The sequence below is a fragment of the Ailuropoda melanoleuca genome, chromosome 12 (genome assembly GCF_002007445.2).
Source record: "Ailuropoda melanoleuca isolate Jingjing chromosome 12, ASM200744v2, whole genome shotgun sequence".
In the NCBI taxonomy this organism is placed as follows: Eukaryota; Metazoa; Chordata; class Mammalia; order Carnivora; family Ursidae; genus Ailuropoda; species Ailuropoda melanoleuca.
Genome location: NC_048229.1, coordinates 44,592,441 through 44,616,917, shown reverse-complemented (window position 1 = coordinate 44,616,917; position 24,477 = coordinate 44,592,441). Strand labels below are relative to the sequence as shown.

General features: G+C 36.7%; 1 protein-coding gene across 1 annotated transcript in view; it reads left to right on the top strand.

Annotated features, from left to right (window-relative positions):
- Positions 1-5,803: 5,803 nt before the first annotated feature.
- The window catches only part of URI1 (URI1 prefoldin like chaperone), a 70,908-nt gene continuing 52,234 nt past the window's right edge, over positions 5,804-24,477 (top strand). Inside the window, exon 1 of the mRNA XM_034672765.1 lies at positions 5,804-5,987. Coding sequence (XP_034528656.1) covers positions 5,871-5,987 — 117 coding nt within the window. The 5' untranslated portion in view covers positions 5,804-5,870. The remainder of the gene's footprint in view (positions 5,988-24,477) is intronic.

Genomic DNA, 24,477 nt, shown 5'->3' with positions numbered 1-24,477 from the left:
TATTTAAGAAATTGCCAATTCCAAAATCATGAAGATTTTCCCCTATGACTTCTCCTAAGAGTTTTAAAGTTTTAGGTCTTATGTTTAGGTTTTACTAATTTTGAGTTAATTTTTGTATATAGTGTAAGGTAAGGGCCCAATGTCATTCTTTTGCATGTGGACATCCAGTTTCTCTAGTGCCATTTGTTGAAGTGACTGTTCTTTCCCCATGGAGTTATCTGGGAACTCCTGTCAAGAATCAATTTACCGTATATGGGAGGGTTCATTTCTGGGCTCTTTATTAAAGTCCATTGGTCTGTGTGTTTATCCTTATGCTAGTAACAGTGTTGTGATTACTGTAGATTTGTAGTAAGTTTTGAAATCAGGAAGTGTGCGATCTTTTCCAACTTTGATCTTTCTCAAGATTGCTTTGGCTATTGAGGGTCCCTTGAAATTCCATGAGAAATTTAGGATGTGCTTTTCTACTTCTGCAGAACATGTCATTGAGATTTGATAGGGATCGCTTTGAATCTATAGATTGCTTCGAGGAGCATTGTTTTATTAATCTTCTTGGGCTACTATCACAAAATATCACAGATTAGGTGGTTTACACAACAGGAATTTATTTTCTCATAGTTTAGGAGGCTAGAAGTTCATGATCAAGCAAGTTCAGTTTCTAGTGACAGATCTTTTCCTAATTTATAGATGAATGCTTTTTCTGCTGTGTCCTCAAGTGGCCTTTCCTCAGTGTGTATGCGGAGAGAATGAGCTTTCTGGTTCCTCCTCTTTAAGGGCACTAATCCTATTGGGTTGGGCCCCATTCTTATGACCTCACTTAACCTTAATTACTTTCATGACCTCACTTAACCTTAATTACTTTCACAAAGGATCTATCTCCAAATTCAGGACATTGAGGGTTAGGTCTTCAACATAAGAATGTTGGAAAAATATTCAGTCCAAAACAATTCTCATGACCCTGAGATCCCGACTTTAACTGATACCAAGAGTCAGATGCTTAACTGACTGCATTATCCAGGCGCCCCTCCATTCACGTTTAAAGAAATTATTGATAAAGAATGACTTAATACTGCCAAGTAGCTATTTGTTTTTGTGTATCTTTCATGTTTTTTGCTTTTCACTTCCTACATTTTTGTATATATTAGATTATTTTGTAGTGTATCTTTTTGATTCCCTTCTTTCCTTGTCTGTGTATCTTTTGGTTATTGTCACAGTACTTGCCTTGAGAGGTTGTTTTGCCCTTTCAGAACTGAATATGCCCTTTGGCTTCCATGATTGCTGATTAGAAATTGGCTGTTAACCTTATTGAGGATTCCTTGTATATGACAAGTCACTTGTCACTTGTTTTCAAGACTGTTTTTTTGTTTTTGTGTTTTGACAATTTGACTATAATGTATCTCAGTTATACCATCTCTTTGCGTTTATCCTGCTTGGAGTTGCTTAGGCCTCTTGGATGTGTGTATTTAAGTCTGTCATCAAGTTTGGGAAGTCTTCGCCATTATTTCTTCAAAAATTTTTGGTCACTTTCTTTCTCTCTTCTTCTGGAACTCCCATTGTGCAGATGTTGGTTGGCTTGCTGGTATCCCTTGGGCTCATAGGCTCTGTTCCTATTTCTTCACTTTTTTTCTTTCTGTACTTGCCTGGATAATTTTGAGTGCCTTATATTCAAGTCTGCTGATTATTTCTTCTGGTTGTTCAAATCTGCCTTTTGGCTTCTCTAGTGAATTTATTATTTTATTTTTTATTTATTGTATTTTTTGGCTCTAGTGTTTCTATTTTGTTCCATTTTATAATTTTGATCTCTTTATTGCCATTCCCTATTTGCTCATACATTGTTCTTGTGGTTTCCTTTAGTTCTTTATCTATGATTTCCTTCAGCTTATTAAGTATATTGAAGACAGTTGATTTAATGTCTTTGACTAATATTTCCAATGTCTGGGCTTCCTCAGGGATGGTTTCTAATTATTGTTTCTTCTGTGAATCGGCTTTACATCCTTGTTTTTTGGTATGTTTTGTAATTTGTTGAGGACTGGGCATTTTGAGTATTATTATGTGGTAATGCTGGAAATTCAATTTTCCTGCTCCTCGGGGATTGCTGAGTTTTGCTTGTTGGAGGTTGCCACCATTTATTTAGTGATTTTCCAACTTTTTTTTCCAAAGTGTATTCCTTGGTATGTGTGGTCATTGAAGATTCTATTCTGTTAGCTCTGCAGCCATTCAGTGATTTGACAAAGATTTCCTTTAAAAAAAAAAAAAAAGTGTGTTGTCCCTTTAAATTTTCCCATAGATGCCGCCAGGGGAAACTGCTACAATTCCAGAAGGCTAAAACCCAGACAAGAGTTGGTGCTGTCTCCACCAGGGCCTCAGTTTGCTGGTAGACTGACCGAAATGCATAACCCCAGAGTTTTGGAGAACAAGAATCTTACTGCTCACCCTGGCATCAGCCAACCACTCCAGGAATGGGGCATGCTAGCTGGTTCTCACATCCTCCTGCCCGCCACTCTCCTCTTACCAACAGTTAGCGACCTCTTCCTTCATCTCACACCCTCCTGGTTTTTGTATCTGTTCAGGTTCCAGAGTTGCAAAATAGTTGACTCTGAAGTGTTTATTTTTCTAGTTGATAGAAACTAGATGTTGTTTTGATGAAGGAACTGATGCCTAGGACCTCTTACTCCACCGTTTTGCCTGATGTCCTCCTGAACCCGCCTTTTAATTTTTTTTCCCCATAAGTCACTTGAGGTTGAGTTTCTGTCACTGGTATCTGAGAGATGGCAACAAACTGCAGCAGAGGCCATGCTTGGTGCTATGTATTTTTCAGATTGAAGGAAGATTTCATCCCTTTCCTTGGAGGGGAGGCTGAAATGTACAGAAAAATCACAGACTACAAGGATTAAAGTGATCAATGTCAACCCTAAGAATAAGCAGGGGAAGTACTAGTGAAGCTTGTGGAGGGGATGATCTTTTGACCTGGGGCTTAAGGACAAGCTTCCTATAGAGTTGTAAGAACCTCATCTGAGGTCTGCAGCCCTCCTTTGACTCCAAGATCCGTGGACGGTTCTGGTGCCTGCCTGGCTCATCTCATGTTCCCCAAGCCCAGTGGAGGGCCTGGTACATGGAAGGGGGCCAAAAATATTTGCAGAAATTTTACTTTCTTTTATTGAAGGTATTTTGGGGTGGCTGATGTTCACCTGGACGAATGATTATACTTTGAAGGATTTTAGATGGCTGGTGGAAGTTTTACAGTTGTGCTCACCATTATTCTTCAAGCCAACCCTGAGACAGGTATCGCTCTAAGACCTGTGGTACAAGTTAATGAAGAACAGAAGGAGGTTAAGTGGCTTGTCAGCAGGCAAGTGGCAGAGCTGGGATCACAACTTGGGTCTGTCTGGGTTTATAGTTCAAGTTCTTCTGCTGTCACTTCTGAGCTCTAGGAGCTAGTAGAAGGAAGCAACAAGTTTTCATGGAATGTCTACCAAGTCCCTGCTCTCACGGAGCTGGTGTTCTAGTGTGTAGAGATGGTAACTAGCATGGAAGCAGATAAAACTTAGAATCCTAAAAAGTGGTAAGAGCTATGAAGAAAATTTAAAAAGTGAGGTGCTGGAGGATGCTTGGATGAGAGGGGAGGGGCTTCTATGGACAGGATGTCAAGAAAGCCTCTTCATTTGAATTGAGGCCTGAATAATGCAAAGGAGCAGACCATGCAAAGTTACGGCAGAAGTACTACAAGCAGACAGACCAGCCAGTGCCAAGATCCCAAGGCAGGAGAAGGGAGAAAACAGTTGTGATGGGTATGAGTGGCAGCGGGCTGGCAAGGAAGTGGGAAAGGTGGGTCAGATAATACAGAATTCTAGCAGGACATCTGGATTTTATTCTAGTCGCAGGGGGAAGTTATGGAGGGCTCAAACAAGGAGAATGACATGATCTGGTTATTTTTAAAATCTCCCTCAGGCTGCTGAGCTGAGAATAGATTGGGGGTGCATGAATCAGAGGCTTTGGATGCTAGTGATAGAAAACCTGAGGCAAACTGCCTTAATCAGTCAGGAAATTTACTGGCCTCTTTAACCAGAAGTCCAGAAGTAATGCAGATTTCAGAATTGGCTGATTCAGCCCTGAATCTAGTGCTGTGATACAGTTAAGAACTCAAATTCTGTCTCTTGGCTCTGCTGACCACAGACTCAACTTCATTTTGAGTCTAGGAGGTGTCTAGGTGGTCTTACTAGACCTGAAATACTCAGAGCCATATGCTTTGTATTTTCCCACCAAGGGATGGATAGATTTTTTTTTTTTATGGAAACACTTCCAAAGAATGAGGGGAGAACTTTTTCAGAAACCTTCAGAAAACCTCTGTTTGTGAAGTGTCACATGTCCATTCCTGAATCAGCCACTTATGGGGGAAACGCATTAAATGCATTGCCTTTAGACTGGAGCTGGGAGTGGGTCAGCTTCCCACAGGCACAGGAGTCACGTGGACTAGGGCTGGCCATCTGAAGGTGGGGAGATTGGGTGGGCAGCTGACCATGTCCATTTCAGGGGGGCAAGGGTGTAATCGAGGAGGCCAGAGAAGAAGCTACTGAGGTGGCTGAGGACAGAGAGATGATGTTGAAGTTAGAGGAGGCGGTCCGAGCTCAGATCCTGCCTTTCAGAGGTGTTGACTCTGGATATGCAGTGAGGAAAAGAGAGGAATTAACATTTACCATTCGCCCAAGTTTTCCTTCTGTCTTCCTTTGAAGCAAATGGAAAAAGGGTGTATCTCGACTGGGGAGCAGGCCAGGAGAGAGGGAAGAGAAATAGAGCAAGCAGGCACACAAAGGTGTAAACTGAAGGTAACTCCAAGCCTATTTCCAACTGTGCAACGCTGAAGCAACAGGATCCATCCATTCCTGTGAGGAACTGGAGCAGAGGTGGTTGTTAGGCCAAGGCCAGTTCCAGCCAGTAAGCATTAATTGGGTGCCTACTGTGTGCAGAGGCTGTATGAGAAAAAGGGCATAGTTCTGAAATAAGAGAAAAAGAATGGGCAAAGTTATCCTTGAAAAATCTCTTAAATAGTCCAAACATAGCACTATATTAATATAAGCACAGTAATTAATACACGGCAAAATATAATTGCATATTTTAATTCATTAAACAGGCACGGGAAACAGTTGACTTTGCTAAAATTAAATGTTCTTAGTTACGAAACAGCTTTGGTGCGTGAACTAAACTCCTATCGCCAGATGCAGCGCTAAGCGACTGAAACATGAAGGATGAAGAGGGCACAAGGATAAGACAGTGCCCACCTCCATGGGCACTCACTGAGCGTCAATCCCGCTAGAATGAAAGTTTCCAGAGGGCTACAACCCACCGCAGCTAAGCCTGCCCCAACCGCGCCGATCCCGCACCACGTGACTCACCCAGGGGCGGGGCCAAGGGCGGAGACTGAGCTCGCGCTTCCCGGCGTGCCGCGCGGGGCGGGGCGAGGGGCGGAGCTTACGGGGAGGCGCGGGGGAGGCGCGGCCGCCACAGGACGCTTGTCTTGGCCCGGCCACCGGACAGGCGCCTCCGGCTCCCACCGGCCCGCCTGCTGCTTGGAGCCCGCGGCGGCGGCGGCGGCGGCGACGGCGGCCTGACGCCCCCCTCTCCGCTCCCAGGCAGCTCACCCTCTTCCCTCAGCGTGAGTGCCGACGCGCGGCCTGGGGGGAGCGGGCGGGCGGGCGCGCGGGCTCAGCATCCCTCTGTCCTCCACCGCCGCCTCGTCCGCCCACCGGCGGTGGTGACCCTCGCCGCCCCTTCTCTCTCCCCCACTTCCTGCAACCCTCCCCCCGCCCCCCACCNACGCCCTCCATAAACACTTGTTTAGGACTCGTTCGCCCCGCTGAGGTCCCGGCGCCCCCGCCATGGAGGCCCCGCTCGACCCCGGGCCCCACGCCTCGGCCTCGGCCTCGGCCTCAGGCTCGGCCGCGGCGTCGCTGCGCGCCCCGGAGGTGGCGCGGCTCCGCGAGGAGCAGGAAAAGGTAACAGGCCGCGTTCCGGGCCCAGCGCTTCCGCCGGTGGTCTCGGGAGGCGCCCGCGCCCCCTTTCGCGGGGCTGGGACCCTCCTCGGGGTCTGATCCCCCTCCCTCTCGCCCGCCCCGGCAGCCCCCTCCTGCCCTCTGTGGGCCGTAGCCCTCTGGTCTGGGGCCCAGCTCGATTCTGACACGGTACCGCGGAGGAGCACAACCTCTAGGCCTGGAGAGAGAAAGTGTTGGGAGAAACTTTTGTCACGTGCTTTTGTTGTCTTGTGTCTGGAGTCCTTTGACCTTCGAGGGGAGGGAAAGGATGGGGAAGAGGGAGGTGACAATCTGTTTAACCTGCATATCAAAGTGAGTTTTTAGATAACTTAGTGAATGCAACAATGCGTGGGAATTTTTTTGGTTTGGGGTACGCGGTAAATGGAAGCGGTCACCTTATTAGTTTTTTTTTTTTAAAATTGTTGCTAAAATGTATATTCTTTGTTGCTCTTTGTCTGATTGCACTTAGAAGTTTTATTAGGTTTGTAATGATACCGTTCATGTGCAATTCCAGCTTTGGTTGTTTAGTTTTTGTCAAAATAGGACACTGTTTTATTACATTTTAACTCCAGTTGTATCATACGCAAGTTTTAATCTGCCAGTGTAGAGGGAAGAAAATTTTGCATTTCCAAATGGGATTGTATATGAGGTGGTATGTCCAATTTAAGAAATACGGTGTTATTGTTTAATCAGATTGTCCCCCCTTTGGATTCTGTAGCCTTTCAGGTTGGTTTTCTCTTGAAAGTTTGAAATTCTTACTTTGAAAAGCAGCATTAATTTATTTAAAATGTCCTAGCCCATATTGGGAGTATCTTGATTAAAAGGGTTCGGAAGTTGTTTCAAAGCTGTTAACAGTGGAAATCTCTAACTTTTTCTGTTGAACATTCCTATATAAAAATAACTACTTACATAGGTATATAGATATACTCAGTTCAGCTAGATGAGGGACTTTCATAGAACCTAAAAATTCCTGGTTTGGATGGAAACCACCTGTTAAGGTGACAGTGGGAATCTTTCCTACTTTGTTCTAGTTCTAAATTATTTTATGCGTTGTATTTGCTTTTCTGAGAAGGTTTTTTTTTTTTTTTTGGTGCCTTATACAACTGCTGGGTTTTAAACTTGGCTTTTTTTTTTTTAAACCCAACAAGTATTGTGTATTTAAATTTTAAGACATTAATGAATCTTAATTTTTTTTTTAAGAGAAAAAGAAAGACGCCCCTTCATGAGAACAATTTGTTCATTTTTGGCAAAACTATTTATATTTTTTGTTCTTTTAGGAAATGTGAAACAGACCCTCAGAAGATGACGTTCCCATTGCCTTTAGTCTATTCTGTAGAGAAATTACTCCTCTTTCATAGTATAACATGTGCATAATGCTGATTTGATACGTTTTCTTCTATTTGTCATGGTAAAAAGAGCTATCCTTAGTTTTATTCTGATATTAGTGTGGTTGAAATACAAAGGATACATTTTGGGGTGCTCTGAACAGCTTTCTGGTATAGTATTCAGTTATATTTGAAGACTGCCTTTTCAGTTGCAGTCCTGTGGGAACCTAAATAACTATTTTCAGTAGACACTGTCTGTGTTACCAAATTACTTTTCTATGTTTTGTTAATGTTTTGGCACATAAAATAAGCATGCGCATGTGTGTCATGGGTCTGTAAAATCATTCCCAGTTGATGATAAAGCCCTTCCCTAAATAGACTACACTGTATTTTAGGGGATCTGCTTCAGTGAACAGGAGACCCATAATGCCACAAAATATACTGGTTAGATAGCTATACTTTAATTATAGTTTAGTATAGGAAAACTTTACCTAGGAAATACTTAGAATTTTTTGTGAGGGACTTATTTAGCCTTTAAAACCAACCCAGCTATAGTACAGTAAAATAGAAGTGTTGGGGCATTCTTAGAATGAAAAAAGGAAAAATGTCCTTGTAGCTTTATATTTGTGTGGCATTTAGTATTTTTTTTTTTTTATGTAAATCCAGTTAAATGTCCTTTAGGACTTGGGCTTTTCCAGTGGTGTTCCCAATGTGAGAGAGAATTAACACTTGAAGAAAATGATATGAATGACTGTGTGTGTGTGTGTGTGTGTGTACATGTACCTAGCTAGTAGGCTTTAGTTGCAGAGGAGAGAAATTAATTCATAACATACAGTGGATACCTTAGATTTAGGGCATTATCTTATGTGGTTTAAATGTTGTTCATCATTGTTTTTTGTTTTTCCAAATTCAGCAAAGAAGTATGACAAGTTGGTTCCTCTCTCTGTTTTACCCTTGTTTATACTTTGGAGCACTGAATAAGGACAAAAAATTAGTGACTGAGGAAAAACAAAAGAGGGGCATAAATGAGCCACAGCCTCAACAAATGGCAACGTCTGTAATACATGGACAGAACCAAATATTTTAACATTGTTTTCATTTATAGTATTAAAGCTGAAACATTTTTAAAAACTTTTTGTTGTTAATGCGGATGTTTATTCCTTTTTGATTTAGCAAAAAGACATGTACAGAAAGGCTCTCTGCAGCTTTGTTTGTAATAATGAAAAGCTAAATCCAGCATTAGGGTATTGATTAAATCATGATAGTATGAGGAGCTTTTATGTAGACATTAAAAATTGTAGAGCAGTATGTGTAGTGTGGCTACAGTTATGTTTATATGTGTGGAAATACAGTAGATAGAAAACAGCATTAAAATTTTTTAAAGCACACAATTTCATTTCTTATTTTAGCTAAAAGTGAGTGAAATTGGATGGGATTTTAGCTCTTTCTGTAAAGGCTGTTGATAAAACTTATTTTAATTAATTGTAATGAAAACTGGGATGTTGTTTCTTTAATTGCTAAACACATTCTGTGCCTGAAAAATGGCTCTTGGCTAGTTTGAACACCAGTTAGTGTGGTTTATTTTCTTGGTTATTCCAGAATTGATAGATACAGTTTATTCAAACATCCGTTCCCCGGTTGATTGCCCTTTTTCTTTTTTCCTTGAAGGTTTTATTTGCTCTTAATTCTCCGTCAGAAGATTACATGGACGGGAAAGAACTTGGCTCATCTTTTTTTTTTTTTTTTTTCTTCTTTTAACTAAATATGTTTTTACCAATGGCAGTAAAATATTTGGTGGACAAATGTGAGCTACTCTGGAGCCTCCCTAGACTGACTTATGCCATAAAAGTTACGATCTAGGACTGTAGTGGGCTGTTCTAGGGAAGTTTCCTCATGCTCAGATCTTGTTAAATCTAGTTCTATCTTAGAATTGCAGTATGTTGAAATTTTGGTTTCTTGGCCAGGGTAATATTTCTATAATACCTGCATTTTATATTTCCAGATACTATTGCCTTTTATTAGCAGAATTACTGAGATTTTGTTGTAATGTGAAAAAAGTGGTATATAGTATTGTTTTCATAGGTTTATTTGCAGGATAATAGTAACTTCCTAGAATTCATGAGTATAATACTATTTTGTTATGATTACTGCTGAGTGGCTCTTGTCAGTTGGAGTTTGGAATAATTTATACTTTCCTGATATAGAACCTGGATTAATACTAAATATTTCAAATTCTTCATAAAGCGGAACAACTAATTTAACTTAATGGAGGGTTTTCATATTTCTTATGGTAAACTGAACTGCACATAGTTTAAGAAACTGTCAGCCATGTACCTCATACAACAGCTGTTCTCTCCAACCCCAGAGTCCAAGCATATCACTTTTCAACAAATACTGAGCACTACTGCATGTCACGTACCTACTGTATGCTGTCCTCTGCTGAGGATACAGTAATGAACAAAGAAAGTCCTTGCTCTTGTGGAGATTACATTCTAGTGGTAAAGGCATGGACTAGTCACATTTAAAATGTCAGATGGTTTGTGATAGGTAAAGTTGGGTAGAAAAGAAAGTTTTGGTAAAGGAGGGTATTTTGGAAAAGAGCTTTCTAGTCAGGGCAGCCAGCTCAGAATGAGTCAAGGTGAGAGCTGTACTAGGCCATTGTAAGGATTTTGGTTTTTATTTTTATCAGACGAGAAGCCATTGGAATGTGTTTTGAGAATTCTGCCGATCTTAAATTATAAGCGTTCATTTCTCATGTGTGAAGAAAGGGATAATGGGATGGGGGGTTGTATTATATATAATAAAAATTCTGTGTGTGCTAGGCTGATACTAGAATCTTCATTGACTCTTAATTTTTCAGATGAACAATTTGGGTTGTTTGTGTTTTTTGCCCTGAACTTCTGGTGGGGTATTTGTCTTCAGTTCTACCTATAATGCTTGTTTTCCAAAGTGGTTATACCAGTTTATACTCCTTGTCAGCAGTGGGTGAAAGTTCCCACTATTGCACATTCTCATCACCACTTGGTACTGTTTATCTGTTTCATATTTACTAGCCATTTTAATATTGACTAATAGGGCTGATCACCTTTTCAAATATTTATTGACCACTTTTTTGTTTTGTTTGTTTGTTTTTGGTAAAATACCTGTTCATCCCTTGTCCATTTTCAAGTGGGTTGTTCACCACATTCTAATTGATTCATAGGAGTTCTTTATGTACTTTTGATATGAGTGCTTTTTAGAAATGCTTTGTATATTTCTTCTCTAGTCTGTGGCTTGACTGTAATGATGTCCTTTGATGAAGAGAAGAAATTCTGAATTTTAACAATCCTTTATGATTGGTGCTTTTTGTTGGGTTTTTTTTTTTTTTTTTTTTTTGGAATTCTTTCCTACCCTAGTGTTCTGAAGATATTCTCTTATTTTCTAGCTTTATTGTTTTGCCTTTCATGTTTAGATCTACAGTTTACCTGAAATTGATTTTGTGTATAATGAGGGATTAGGTCAGGTTTCATTTTTCCCATTCCTAGTTTCCCCATCACTATTTATTGGAAAGAGTGTCTTCTTTCCATTGCATCCTTATCTTTGTCATAAATAAGGTAACTATATGTGTGGGTCCATTTCTTGACTCTGTTCCGAGGGCCTATTTGTCTTTTCTTCCAAACCTACACTGATTATTACAGCTTTATAAGTCATCTTGATACCTGGTAGTGTAAGTTTTGTTGTGATTCCTCAAGATTGCCTTATTTTATCCTTCCAATCTTAAGCTTTTTATTTCTTTTTCTTGCCTTTTGCACTGGCTAGAATTTCTAGTGCAAGGTTGAATAAAAATGGTGATGGTAGGTGTTAGGGGTAAACTTTCAAATTCCACCATCAATGTGATGTTTACTGTGGATATTTTTAGTGTTTACTTTTTATCAGATTAAGGAAATTTCCCTATATTCCTAGTTAGCTAGGAGTTTTTCTGAATGGGTTTTGAATTTTTCTTTTTCTTCTTTTTTTTTTAAAGAGAGGGGGTGGGAAGAACTCAAGCAGATTCCATGCTGAGCACGAAGCTGGCAGGGCTCGATCCCATGACTCTGAAATCATGACCTCAGTGGAAATCAAGAGTCAGAAGAAGCTTAACCTACTGAGCCATGCAGCCGCCCCTAGAAAATGTTATTTTGAAATTGAGTATTACAAGTGATTTATTGAAGAGTGTGTTTGATCTTTCTAATGTTGAGGTTCTCTCTCTTTTTTTTTTGCTTCTAAGAAAAGCAAAGTTGTAAGTATAAGTTTGTTTATGGCCAAAGGTATATTTTTTAAGTAAATGAGTTTTTGAACTAATTATTTGTGAATTAAATTTTATTTCAGAACAGCTTGTTTTTGTTACTGTTAGCACTTATTATCATGCCAGTCATGAGCTGTGAGAAGAAACAACTTTGATTTTAGTCTTTTGGAATTTCTTAATAAACATTAGGATACAATATTTCAAGAGGGGAGAAAAACCCCATTTTCATTATATTAGGCCTCTCCAGGCTAGAGTACAAGACAAGAATAGTTCTAAAATATTGGTGGGGAAAGGGAAGAGGAGGTGCAGAGTCTATGCTTCAGCTCTAAGTGCTTGATTTTGTCTTCTCATCCAATGTTTTTAGTATGGGCTTAAAAATCTTTTAGCTTGTATCATTCTTTCCTTCATCTCCAGATTGGTGTGAGTCCCAATCATTTTAGTCTGCCCTAGGGCAATTTTTTCTTGTTTAAGCTACAACTGTTTATTTTGAAAAATTGTAAAACAACAGAAAAGTTTAAAGAATAGTTTAGAGTCATCAGTAATATTTTGTACCATTTGATTTCTCTTTATACGTCTGTATTTCTTTATTTTTTTCTTCTTGAACCATTTGAAAATAAATTGCAGACATCATCATGTCTCTAATACTTAAGGTCATATTCTTTTAGAACAGGGTCATATTCCCACAGAAACATAATATCTTTTTTTCACACCCAAGAAATGAACATTGGCACACAATGTTATTATTTAATATACTCAGATGTCCTCAGTTTTTCTAAAAATGTTTTTTATAGGTCTTTTTCCATCCAGGATTCGATGAAGGATTGCATTTGGCTGTCTTTCCCTTAGGCTCCTTACATCTACAACAACCCCTTTGCTTTCTTTTGTCTTTATGAATTTGATATTTTTGAGAGTTGACAAAAGTTGTCTTACAGAATGGTCCACAATTTGGATATGTGTGTTGAATAAAATCATGAAAAAATGTTAGAAATTTATGGCAAGAATACTATATAGATGATGATAACTTCTCACTGCCTCATAGCAGGAGATACAGTTTACTTTATCCCATGATTGGTGTTGCTAATTACTTGTTTAAGGTGGCATCTGCCAGATCTTTTCACCCTGAAAGTACCCTTTCCCCTGTGTAAGGATTAAGTGCTTTAAATGGTAATAATGCTTGAAGACTATACATATCCCATTCCCTGATAACCCTTTACCGTGGGTATTCCTTGCCTGAATTAGTTATTATATTAATGTGTACAAATTAGTGATTTTCTAACCATCTATATTTATAGCTGGCAGTTTTCTGTAAAGAAGAGCCCCTTCTCCTCTTTTAGTATTACTATAAACTTTTTTTTTTTAACATTTATATGATAATTTGTCATTATTCCTTCTGATGCTTAAATTGTTTCAGTTTGCCCAGTGAGGGCCCCTTGAAGCTAGCTCTTGCATCCTTTCGGGATGTTCCATAATTCCTTGATGATTACTCTGGTTTCGGGCACAAGGTATCCCAGGCTTACCTGACTCCTGAGATTGACTATTTCTTCAAAGAGCACTGTTTCTTTTTAATTAGAGATGGTTAGAAATCAAGATCTGGGTTCCAGTATTGCTCATTGCTACTGGGATGTTAATTTCATCAAGGCCTTTCAGTGGATAGTGGAAATATATTCACTTCCAGTATACCAGGAAGAATAGTCATCACGTTTTGCAGGTCATAGGTCCAAGGGATCCTTTTTATTTTTTTGAAGTAGTTACACAAATAATTTACAGAAGTAAGAATAAGGGATAGTGATAAACAATCTTATTAGATATTTCAACAAGAATTTAAATATTGCTATCCTCTTTGTATTAAATAAATTTTGGTATACAAAGATCATGTGGGATTTAAGAACACTGCCACATGTTCTTTTAGAAAAATGGGATAATCCAGGTTCTTGCTGCATGCTATTACATGATGAAGTTCTTGTTGAATGACTAATTGGATGGGGATACTCTATTTCCTTTGTGTTCTTAGAAGTGTATCATTGTTCGTTCATTGATTTTTTTTTTACCCTCATTCAAGTCAGTCATTTTTTATTCAACATCCACTATATTCAGATATGTGTAGTTCTCTACCCAGTTTTCATGGTCTGTTCTAGGATTTAGGGAGCTATAAAGATAAACCATTCCATAATCTTTGCTTTCAAAATTCATTTCCAGTGCTCTTACCTCCTCTCTCCCCCATTCTCTGAGTCTCTGACCTCAAGAAGCTTACTTAAAAACTTGTAGGAATGAAAAGAGAAATAGAATTTAGAGACCTTTTATTTCAGCAATCTTATTTATTGTGATAAAATACATACAAAATAAAATTTGCCATTTTAGCCATTTTAAGTGTACATTTCCATGGCATTAAATACATTCGCTGTTTTGCAGCCATCACCTCTGTTTCCAAAACTTTTTCAACACCCCAAACAGAAAGTCTGTAACTCATTCTCCTCTCTCTTGAGCCCCTGGTTACCTCTAACCTACATTCTGTCTATATGAATTTACCAGTTCTACGTATTTCATGTAAGTGGAATCATTTGATCTTTGTCCTTTTGTCACTGGCTTATTTCATGTAGCATAATGTTTTCAGGGTTCATCCATGTTGTGTATTACAACCTCTTTTCTGTTTATGACTGAATAATATTTCATTGTATGTATATACCACATTTTGTTTATTTGTTCATCTCTTGCTGAACACATGAATTGTTTCCACTTTTTTGCTCTTGTGAGTAATGTTGCTATGAACATTGGTGTGCAAGTATCTGAGTCCTTGTTTTCAGTTCTTTATGGTATGTACCTAGGAGTGGAATTGCTGAGTCATATGGTAATTCTGTGTTTAACTTTTTTGAGAAATGGCCCAACTGTTTTCCACAGCATTTGCACAATTTTACATCAGCAATGCATGAAGTTTCCTATTTTTCCACACATTTGCGGACACTTGTTCTCCATTGTTTTTTTTTTTTTTTTAAAGATTTTATTTATTTATTTGACGGAGATAGAGACAGCCAGCGAGAGAGGGGAACACAAGCAGGGGGAGTGGGAGAGGAAGAAGCAGGCATAGCAGAAGAGCCTGATGTGGGGCTCGATCCCATAACGCCAGGATCACGCCCTGAGCTGAAGGCAGATGCTTAACCTCTGTGCCACCCAGGCGCCCCTTCCATTGTTTTTGATTATAGTTATCCTAGTAAGTGTGGAGCTGTCTCATTATGGTTTTGATTTGGATTTCTTTAATAACTAAGGATGTTGAGTATCTTTCCATGTGTTTATTAGCCATTCAGATGTCTTCTTTGGAGAAATATCTATTCTAATCCTTTGCCCGTTTTCAAGTTGGGTTGTCTTTGTTGGGTTGTAGTTCTTTATTCTAGGTATTAAACCCTTATCAGCTGTATGATTTACAAATATTTCCTCCCATTCTATTGGCTATCATTTCACTTTCTTGATAATGCCCCTTGTACGAAAGTTTTTCATTTTGATGAAGTCCAGCTTATCTATTTTTTCTTTTTTTGCTTGTGTTTTAGTGTCATATCTAAGAACACATTGCCAAATCCAGGGTCATGAAGATTTATACCTGCTTTCTTCTAAGAGTTCTGTGGTTTTAGTGCTTATATTTAAATCGTTGATCCATTTTGAGTTAATTTTGTGTATTGCCCATTGATTGTTGAGTTTGAGGAAATTTAGGATTTTGTCATCTGAAGATTCATAATCTGAGATTTAATTTATATTTTCATTTTTTACCTTTGTCTAGTGCAAATACGGTGGCCACTAATCACATGTGGTTATTAAGTTTAAAATTCAGAATAATTAAAATTTAAATTTAAAAATTAAATTTCTCAGTCGAATTGACCACATTTCAGGTGCTCAGTAGCCATACATTGTTGCGTTGGACAGTGCTGATTTTGCAGCTTTCCATCATCAGAGAAAATTCTATTGGACAGTGTTGGTCAAGAGAGCTGCTATTTTTAAAATTCATATTCTAATTTGTTTAATAATTGTGAAATGTCTTCTTTCACTTTTTTTCTCCTTGCCATTATGGACAGAAAATGAAAATTTCTGAGTTGTTAACTGTGTTTAAAGCTAAAAAGAGAACACAGAGATAGTGTCTCGTGGCCTTTATTCTTTTTTTGAAAGACGGTTGTAGTACTTTGGACAATACAGTACGAAAACTGAAGGGTGATTTTTCACTATTGATTGTAGTATCCTTCTAGGTGATCCATGATCCCCCCCCATTTTTTTACTATATAGGTCTTTTTTTAAAGCATAGTTAGGAATAATAAATAATCATGAAGCATAATTACTAGGGTGATGAAATAACAAGACATAGGAAAAATATAGTCACTAGGATCCCACAGTGTACCTTAGACTTACAAAAAGTTCACTGTACTCATATAGTAATTGTAAGATAAAATGAGTTTTATTCTTTTATTAAGTAAATTTTCTCCTCCACTTTTTGGAAGACCTTTAAGAAGTCATGAAATGCCAGTCTTTGCAAATAGTTAGAACTACTCAAAAAAGAAAGTTGAAAATGAAAAGTTTCAGGATTCACTGAATAATTTTCAGTCATATCCATTACCACAGGGTTCTTCAACTTTCTGCCAACTATATTTGAATCTCCCTTCTTCCATAGTAAAAACCTTGGTTCTCAACAACGTCTGTATTTATTCATTTGTTCTGTCTTACAATATACACAAAATAGTTTTAGAATTACTACTTTAATACCATTGCCAACAGCAAACCTGTGAAGTGAAGCCCGGGGTCTCCTTACAGTTCCATTTGTTCTTATAGAATTAACCCCCTTAAGAGTGTAGAGTTAGGATACTGATCTCAAAAGTGCTTGAGTTATTATTAGAGTTATTATTACTTTTTCTCTGCAGTTATCTCTTGGATTTGACGTACAGTTTCTATTTGTATTGAATTGTAGTGTTTGCTTTTTTATCAGTTTGACTTAATTTTGTTTTATGAATACATAAAACATCTATGTGGTGTAAAATCATAACTGTGTCAGAAGATATACTGAGATAATTAATTCCATTTTTCTACCTATCCCAATTGCTATTTTCAGTTATTTCTAGTTTATCCTCCTTGTGTTTCTTCTTTAAAAATAAATTTAAAAATATACTATTATTTTTCCTCCCAGCTTCTTACACACAAGGTAGCATGCTGTATTTTGCCCCTTGTTTTTCTTGTTAAATTTATACCTAGGAATTACTCTGGTTCATAGAGATCTTCCTCATCATATTTTATGGTTGCCTAGTACTCTGTTGTATGGTATCTTTTTTCAGCTACTATCTTTTTGATGGATATTTGGTGGTTTTCAGTCTCTTGATAATGCAAATAGTGTTTCAGCAGATCACTCTGTGTATGTTATTTCTCATTTGTGAAGTGATTTCATGTGAAATCCTAGAGGTGTGATTATTGATTCGAAGGGGTAAACTGGTTTTGCTTTATAAACTATACCTATCTTCTCAAAGAATATTACTCAATTTAATTTAAAATATTAAGTAAAAAGAGGTAAGAGGACAAGAAGAATAAGATGGTCAAAAGCTAGAGAACATTGTGTTTGATTCCTTGAATTGGCTATTAAATACTGTGATCTCTACTGCCACTTTCAAGGTATCATTTCTTACCTGGAGGCAGTAATTCCTGCCTGGTCTTAGTGGTTCCACTCTTACTCCCCTTCTACCTATTTTCGAGAGCTGTCTTTTTTTTTTTTTTTTAACAACATAAATACAATTATGTCACTTTTATCATTCTAAGTCCCATTATACTTAGCATAAAATCCAGGGTCAATAAAATGTGATTTGAGACCCTTGTATTGTCTGACTCATTTTTTAAGGTCATTTCTGGCTACTCCTCACTTATTTACTGTACCTTAAGGTAATGACATGTTTTTAGGGGGGCAGAATACCCTAAGTATGTTTCTTTAAAAATACTATATTTGTTCTGAAGGAATCCTAATACAATACAGAAAAAAAAAATCCTGCCTAAATCTTTGATTTCTTTGATTTTTAATTTTTTTTTCTTTTAGAGAGAGAGCGCGCACATGCTCACACAAGCAGATGGAGAGGGAAAGAGAGAATCTTAGGCAGGCTTCATACCTTGATGTGGGGCTCCATCCCACAACCCTGAGATCATGACCTGAGCTGAAATCAAGAGTCAGATGCTTAACTGACTGAGCCATCCAGGTGCCTCTGATTTCTTTTTTTGTAAATCAAGTAATATTAAAGTAATTTCAAATGAGTGCTTTTTCCAAGGAACAAAAAGACAGGACTGAGTTTCATTCTAGACACTGTACTGGATACTGTGATACATAGGGTAATTTTTTTCTGCCCTCAAGGGACTTACAGATTTGTAAGGAAATATGTTAACAGAACATAATACAGAGTGATAATTTTCTCTTTTAAATTCTTTGCTTTTCAGTCGCTTCTTAAGCCACTTGTAAGCTAGCCTCCATCTTTTCATTGAAATTACTCTAGCTAAAGTTATTCTATTTCACTTGCCAAACTCAGTGGACCTTTTTCAGTTCTGGCCTTACTTGACCTCTTTGCTTCATTTGAAACTTTTTTTTTTAAAGATTTTTTATTTATTTATTTGACAGAGAGAGACAGTCAGCGAGAGAGGGAACACAAGCAGGGGGAGTGGGAGAGGAAGAAGCAGGCTCCCAGTGGAGCAGGGAGCCCGATGCGGGGCTCGATCCCAGAACGCTGGGATCATGCCCTGAGCCAAGGCAGACGCTTAATGACTGTGCGCCACCCAGGCGCCGCCTGCTTCATTGGAAACTTTAATTGTTCTTGTAAACTACTGAAACTGTGTATCCTAGGAACTTTTGTGATTTCACTTATTTTGGGTCTTCTACGTCTTTCTCTATTACTGCTTAGTCTCTAGTTTCTTCATCTGATCCTTGGATATCAGTAATCCCTGTACTTTCCATTTTTGGCCGTCGTCATTGTTACTCTGCCTGTGCTCTCTTATGTGCTCTTCCTATATGCCCTCTGCTCTTGTCCACGCCCGTTACTTTTTGGGCAGCTTCTGTTGGATGCCGCATAAACAGTTCAGTTTCATTTACTAAAATTGAATCAATCACCTTTTTCCCTAATCGAAATGTTGTACATTCTTATCCCAGATCTGGGCAACACTATTCAAACCAGAGTCTTTTTAGCCTGCCCTGATCCATCTCTTTACTACTACCAGTTTACTAAATCTTGTCAATTCTTTTTGTGTGATATATAACTTCTATCTTAAGGGACCACTAGCTTATGTTAATTAGGCTCTTGTTTGAAAAATAATGTCACATTTTTCAGTTAAATGTTACTATGTTAGATATTTTCAGTCTTTTTGTTAGCCTTCTTATGTTACCTCATTGTGCTTTTATTTTTGAAGTTCTAATCTGTGAACATGTTATTTCTCTATTAGGTCTTTAAATTTTCTCATCTGTCACTTAGTTGGAATTAAATTTTACCCATCTTACCATGTTTCCACTTGTCATATTTGTACTTATTCCTTCATTTCTTTTTCTTTTGTATTAAGAGATTTTATACTCTTGAAAACTCTATTAGCGTTGTAGTTATATGGGTTTTATTTTCCTTTAGTTGTTACCTTAGAGGTTACAAATGTAACATTTACTTATTATAGTTTACTTCAAATTGGTAGGAAATTGTTCATTGATCTTTTGAAATTTTGCCACTTAAGAAATAATTCAAGTAAATTTTGATAGTGTAATTTTATTGACCAACCCTGTCTCATTTTTGTTATTATCATATGTTTTACCTCTACATATGTTTTTAACTCCTGAAACATTCTGTTTTCATGTTTATTTAATATTAAGGTGGTAGGTTAACTCCTTCGCCCAACACTTTTAAGATGCCATTCCATTATCTTTTTACTTTCTTCATTTCTGTTAGTCTTCTATCAGTCATATTGTTTTCTTCTCTGAGGAATTTGTATACATCCCCTTTGTGTGCTTTAGGATTTTTTTCTTCATCTTTGGTTCACCCTTCTTTGCTCTTATGCCAATTTAGATACCTTCTATTGAACTGTATTCCTATTCACTAATCCTCTGTTCTTATGTATCTAATCTAGTAAATGCACCTACTAAATGTGTAGTCTCAGTTATTGTATTTTTCATTTACAGAATTTATGTTTTCATGTTATTTAAGTGGATTCTAGGCCTCTAGAATTGATGTCTCCAACCTTTGCTGTATTTTCGTGAGTATGTTTATCGTAAAGTGTCTTTTAACTGCAATATGTAAATCAAATGAGGTCTGTTTCTGTTTATTTTTCCTCTTGGTTTTTCATCAGCTGCTCCTGTTTTCATAGGCTGCCTTATAATTTTTGGTAGGATGCCAGACATTGTAGTGAAAAATGGTAGAGACTCTAGATGATGTTACCTTTTCAAACCCGAGTAAGTTTTCTTTTAGCAGCCAGTTGAAATTTTGTTTGGTTTGTTTGAATATTGCTCTTATTCCTAGCATGTAACCCTTACTCCTAAGGCATAGCTCTAATTCCTTATGGAGTATGTCTTTTACATAAATTATGTGAATCATGTATATGTAATTCTGTTTCTCTCCTGTTTCATTGTATTATTTGCCTCTACTGGCATGAACACCACATTTTCTTGCTAGGGTTTTGGTATCTAGTAGTAAATTCTTCTAACTTTGTTCACCTTCATGACTGCCTTTATTTTTTTGCCTTTGCTTTTTCATGACTGTTTTAGAATCAGCTCTTCAGTACTTAAAAAGTAACTTGCTGGAGTTTTGCTTGGAGTGCACTGAGTCTAAAGATTAATTGGGGGACTGTTGAAATTTTTACACTAAGTTTTCTAATCCATGAACATGGTATATCTTTCTGTTTATTTAGTTCTTTTCTAACTTCTTTTGGCATTGGCTTTTAGTATATAAATCTTGCATGTGTTTAACATTTATCCCTTGGTATTTGTTACTTTTAATTGCATTTTGTAATTTATTTGTTGTTCATCTTTTGCTGTATATACTTGATTTTTGTATATGACTGTTAAATGCATATTCTGATAGTATGTGTATAGATAGATACAGGCATGTTGTCTGCATGGTAGTTTTATTCTCTCCAGTTCTTAAGGCTTTTATTTTTTGCGTTATTGAATGATGTAGGACCTTTAATATGTGTTGAATGAAAGTAGTGATAGTAGGCTTCCTTATCTCGTTCTGCATATCAGAGGTACAGCTTTAAATATTTTATTTTTACAAATGATGTTTGCTGTAGGGTTTTTGTAGGTAGTCTTTATGAAAATAAGGAAAAGTTCTCCTGTTCTAGTTTACTCCCTTTGTCATGAGTAGATGGTGAATTTTATCACATGCTTTTTCTGTGTTGAGATGTTAATGTGGTGAATTAATTTGATTTTTTTAAAATATTGAAAAATATTGCATTACTGAAAAAAGCCCCCTTGTTATGATGTGTTTATCTTTTCATATAATGTCAGATTAAAATTCATAGTATTTTGTTAAGGTATTTTGTTTCTGTTTCATGAGGGATATTGGTCTGTAGTGTTTTTTTTTTTTTTCTTATAATGTTTTTGGTTTCATGGTTATGCTGGCCTCATAAAATAACTCATTTTTGTGTATTTTATGAAAAGCTTGTATACTATTGGTATTGTTTTTAATTAAGTGTTTGAAATAATTCATCAGTCAAATTGTTTGGGCCTACTGTTTTTCCTTCTGTTGATATTTTAAAATAGGTCTCAATTTCTTTAAGAGGATTATTCATATTTTCTCTTTCTAATTGTGTCAGTTTTGGTTGGAAATGTGATTTTCAGGGAATTTTTCTTTTTATCTGAGTTTTCAAATTTTTTGGCCTTGTGTTATTTGTAATATTCCCCTTTTAATATCTACAGGTTTGTTAATAATGTCATCGTTTTAATTCCTTTTATTTGCAATTTGTGTGCATGTGTTTTTCTCCTTGATTTGTCTTTCTATGGGTTTATCAGTTTTATCTATCTTTTTAAAGGAACGGTTTTTGACTTTTTTCTTTAGTAAGTTGGCTCCCTACATCATTGATTAATCTTTTTATCTTATTCTTCCTTTTAAAAATTTCCTTTTGGCTGTGATTTTTCTAGTTTCTTGAGATGAAAGCTACTAGAGTTGAAAAAGTCATTGATTTTTGCTATTCTTTGTAATATATGCATTTTGAGTTTTAAAATTTTTTTCTCTAATCATTATGTTAGATACTCCATGTATTTTGTACATTATTTTCACTATCATTCAGTTAAAATATTTTCTGATTTCTATTGTGATTTGTTCAAGTGTCCCATGATGTATTTGGAAATTTCTTAACATTGAGTATGACACCGTATTTACTTCTATTCTGGTCAGAGAACATAGCTTACAAAACTGAAATTTAAGACTTGCCTTATGGCCTACTATAGGATTTGTTTTAGTCAATGTCCCATAATTTACTTGGAAAGAAAGTGAATCCTGCAGTTTTTTTCATATGTTTGTTAGTTCAAGTTGGTAGAATGTGGTTGAGTATTTTATAGCCTCAGTGATTTTTGTTTGTTTGTTTGCTAATTCTGTCAGTTGTGAAGAGTTATGTATTAGTATTTCCATTAGTTGTGGATTTATATTTTTCTCTGTTTTTTCAACCTTTGCTCTATATTGTTCGGAGTTGTGTTTGGTGCATACAAATTTAGTACTGTCATAACTTCCTGGTTGATATTTTTATCATTCTAAAATATTCTTATCTCTTCCGATGCTTTTTGCATTCAGGTCTCTCTTGTTGAGTATTAGTATGGTTACATGAACTTACTTTGGTTTTGTTTCTTTTTATAACGTATCTTTTAACTTTGATCTGTTGGTGTTTTTCGTGTCTCTTATAAATAGCGTATAGTTGTGGTTTTAAAATTTCAGTCTGGATACCCTTTTTTTTTTATCTAGGATGTTTAGTCATCTATATAATGAGGTTACTGAAATATTTAGCTTTATTCTGTTGCCTTTCTACTTGACTTTTTATTTTTTTTTAATTTTAGAAATCTATAACATAAAATCATTTAAATCAATTTTAAGTGTACAACACTTAAATTTCAGTGACATTAAATACATTCAGATTGTTGTGCAACCATCACCACCATCTATCTCCAGAACTTTTTTTATGTTTTAAAACTGAAACTATTCATTAAGACATAACTCCTCATTACGCCTTCCCCTGTATGCTGGCAACTACATTTTACATTCTGTCTCTATAAATTTGACTACTCTAGGTATCTCACGTAAGTGGAATCTTACAGTATTTGTCCTTTTGTGACTCTCTTATTTTACTCAGCATAATGTTTTCAAGGTTTACCCATGTTTTAGCATATTTCTGAATTTAATTTTTTAAGACTGAATAATATTCTGTTATATGTATACACTGCATCTTGTTATTCATTCATTCACTGATGAACATGAATTGCTTTCACCTTTTTGTCTGTTGTGAACAGTGCTTGCTTTCTGCCCTTTTGGGTATATAACCAGAAGTGGAATTGCTGGATCATATGTATCCTGCGTTTAGTTTTCGAGGAACCACCTTACTGTTTTCCATAGTGGGTGCACCATCTTACATTTCCCCCAGCAGTGCACAAGAGTTTCAGTTTTTCTTTGTCCTTCCAACACTTGTTATTTTCTTTCTTTGTTCCTTTCTCCTTTCTTCCTTCCTTCCCTCCTTCCCTCCTCCCTTCCCTTCCCTTCCACTTTTTCCCCCTCCCTTCCTCCTTTTCTTCCCTCTCTCTCTCCCTCCCCCTTCTTCCTTCTGAGCCATCCTAATGGGTATGAAGTGGTAACTCATTGTGGGTGTATTTGACCTACTTTTATGTTTTCTTCTCTGCTTTTTTTTTTGGCCTTCCTTTGATTTAATCAAATATGTCATGTTGCATTTTCTCCCCTCTGTGAGCTTGTGATACTTTCTTTTTTACTATAGTTATATATACATATATAAGCATTAAATATACTGTATACTTATACTGTATGTATCCTTATAATTCTTTCTAGAGATCACAACATGAATTCATTTGTTCATTCTGCCTCTTGCATTATTGCTTTTATGCGTTTTAATTCCATGTTTTAAACACTACAATACTTTATATAATTGTTCAATGTGATCAATATTGATTTACCTTTACTTTTTAAAATTACCTCTGCAGGTGTTCTTTAGTTCTTTCTGCATTTATCTCTGAATAGTCACTGTAGTATTTTTTCCTCAGCTTTATTGAGATGTAATTGACATATAGCAGTAATTTAAGGTGTACAATATGTTGATTTGATATGGTTATATATTGCAAAATGATTATCAGTGGCATTAGCTAGCATGTCCATCACATCGTATAATTACCGGTAGTATTTCTTTTAGTGAAAATTTGCTGGTGAAGAATTTTTTCTGTGTGAAAATGTTTTTATTTTTTCTTCATGTCAAAGGATCTATTTGCTGCATGTAATTACCGATTTTCGGGGTTTTTTCCAGCACTTTAAGATTTTATCTTATTTTCTGATTTGTTGTTTTTTGTTGAAGTTTCTCTAGCTCTTCTAGTTGCTACTTTGAAGGCGTTGTAGTTCCTCCTTGCTTCTCCTCCTTGCTGCTTATAAGATTTTCTCATTTTGGGGGGTTTCATTCGTGTAAGTATGTTGTTCCTTGATGTAATTTTTTTTTCTCTTGCTTGAGATTCTTAGAGCTTCTTGAATCTGTTGGCTGATACGTTCCTCTTTATTTTAGAAAATCTTGTCATGGTAGGTTCAAATATTGCTTCTGTCACATTTACTCTTCTCTTTCTGGGTTTTCAATTATACAGTGTTTCACATGTCTCTTATCGGTCTCCTGTATTTTCAGTTTTTTGTTTTCAAATCTTTGG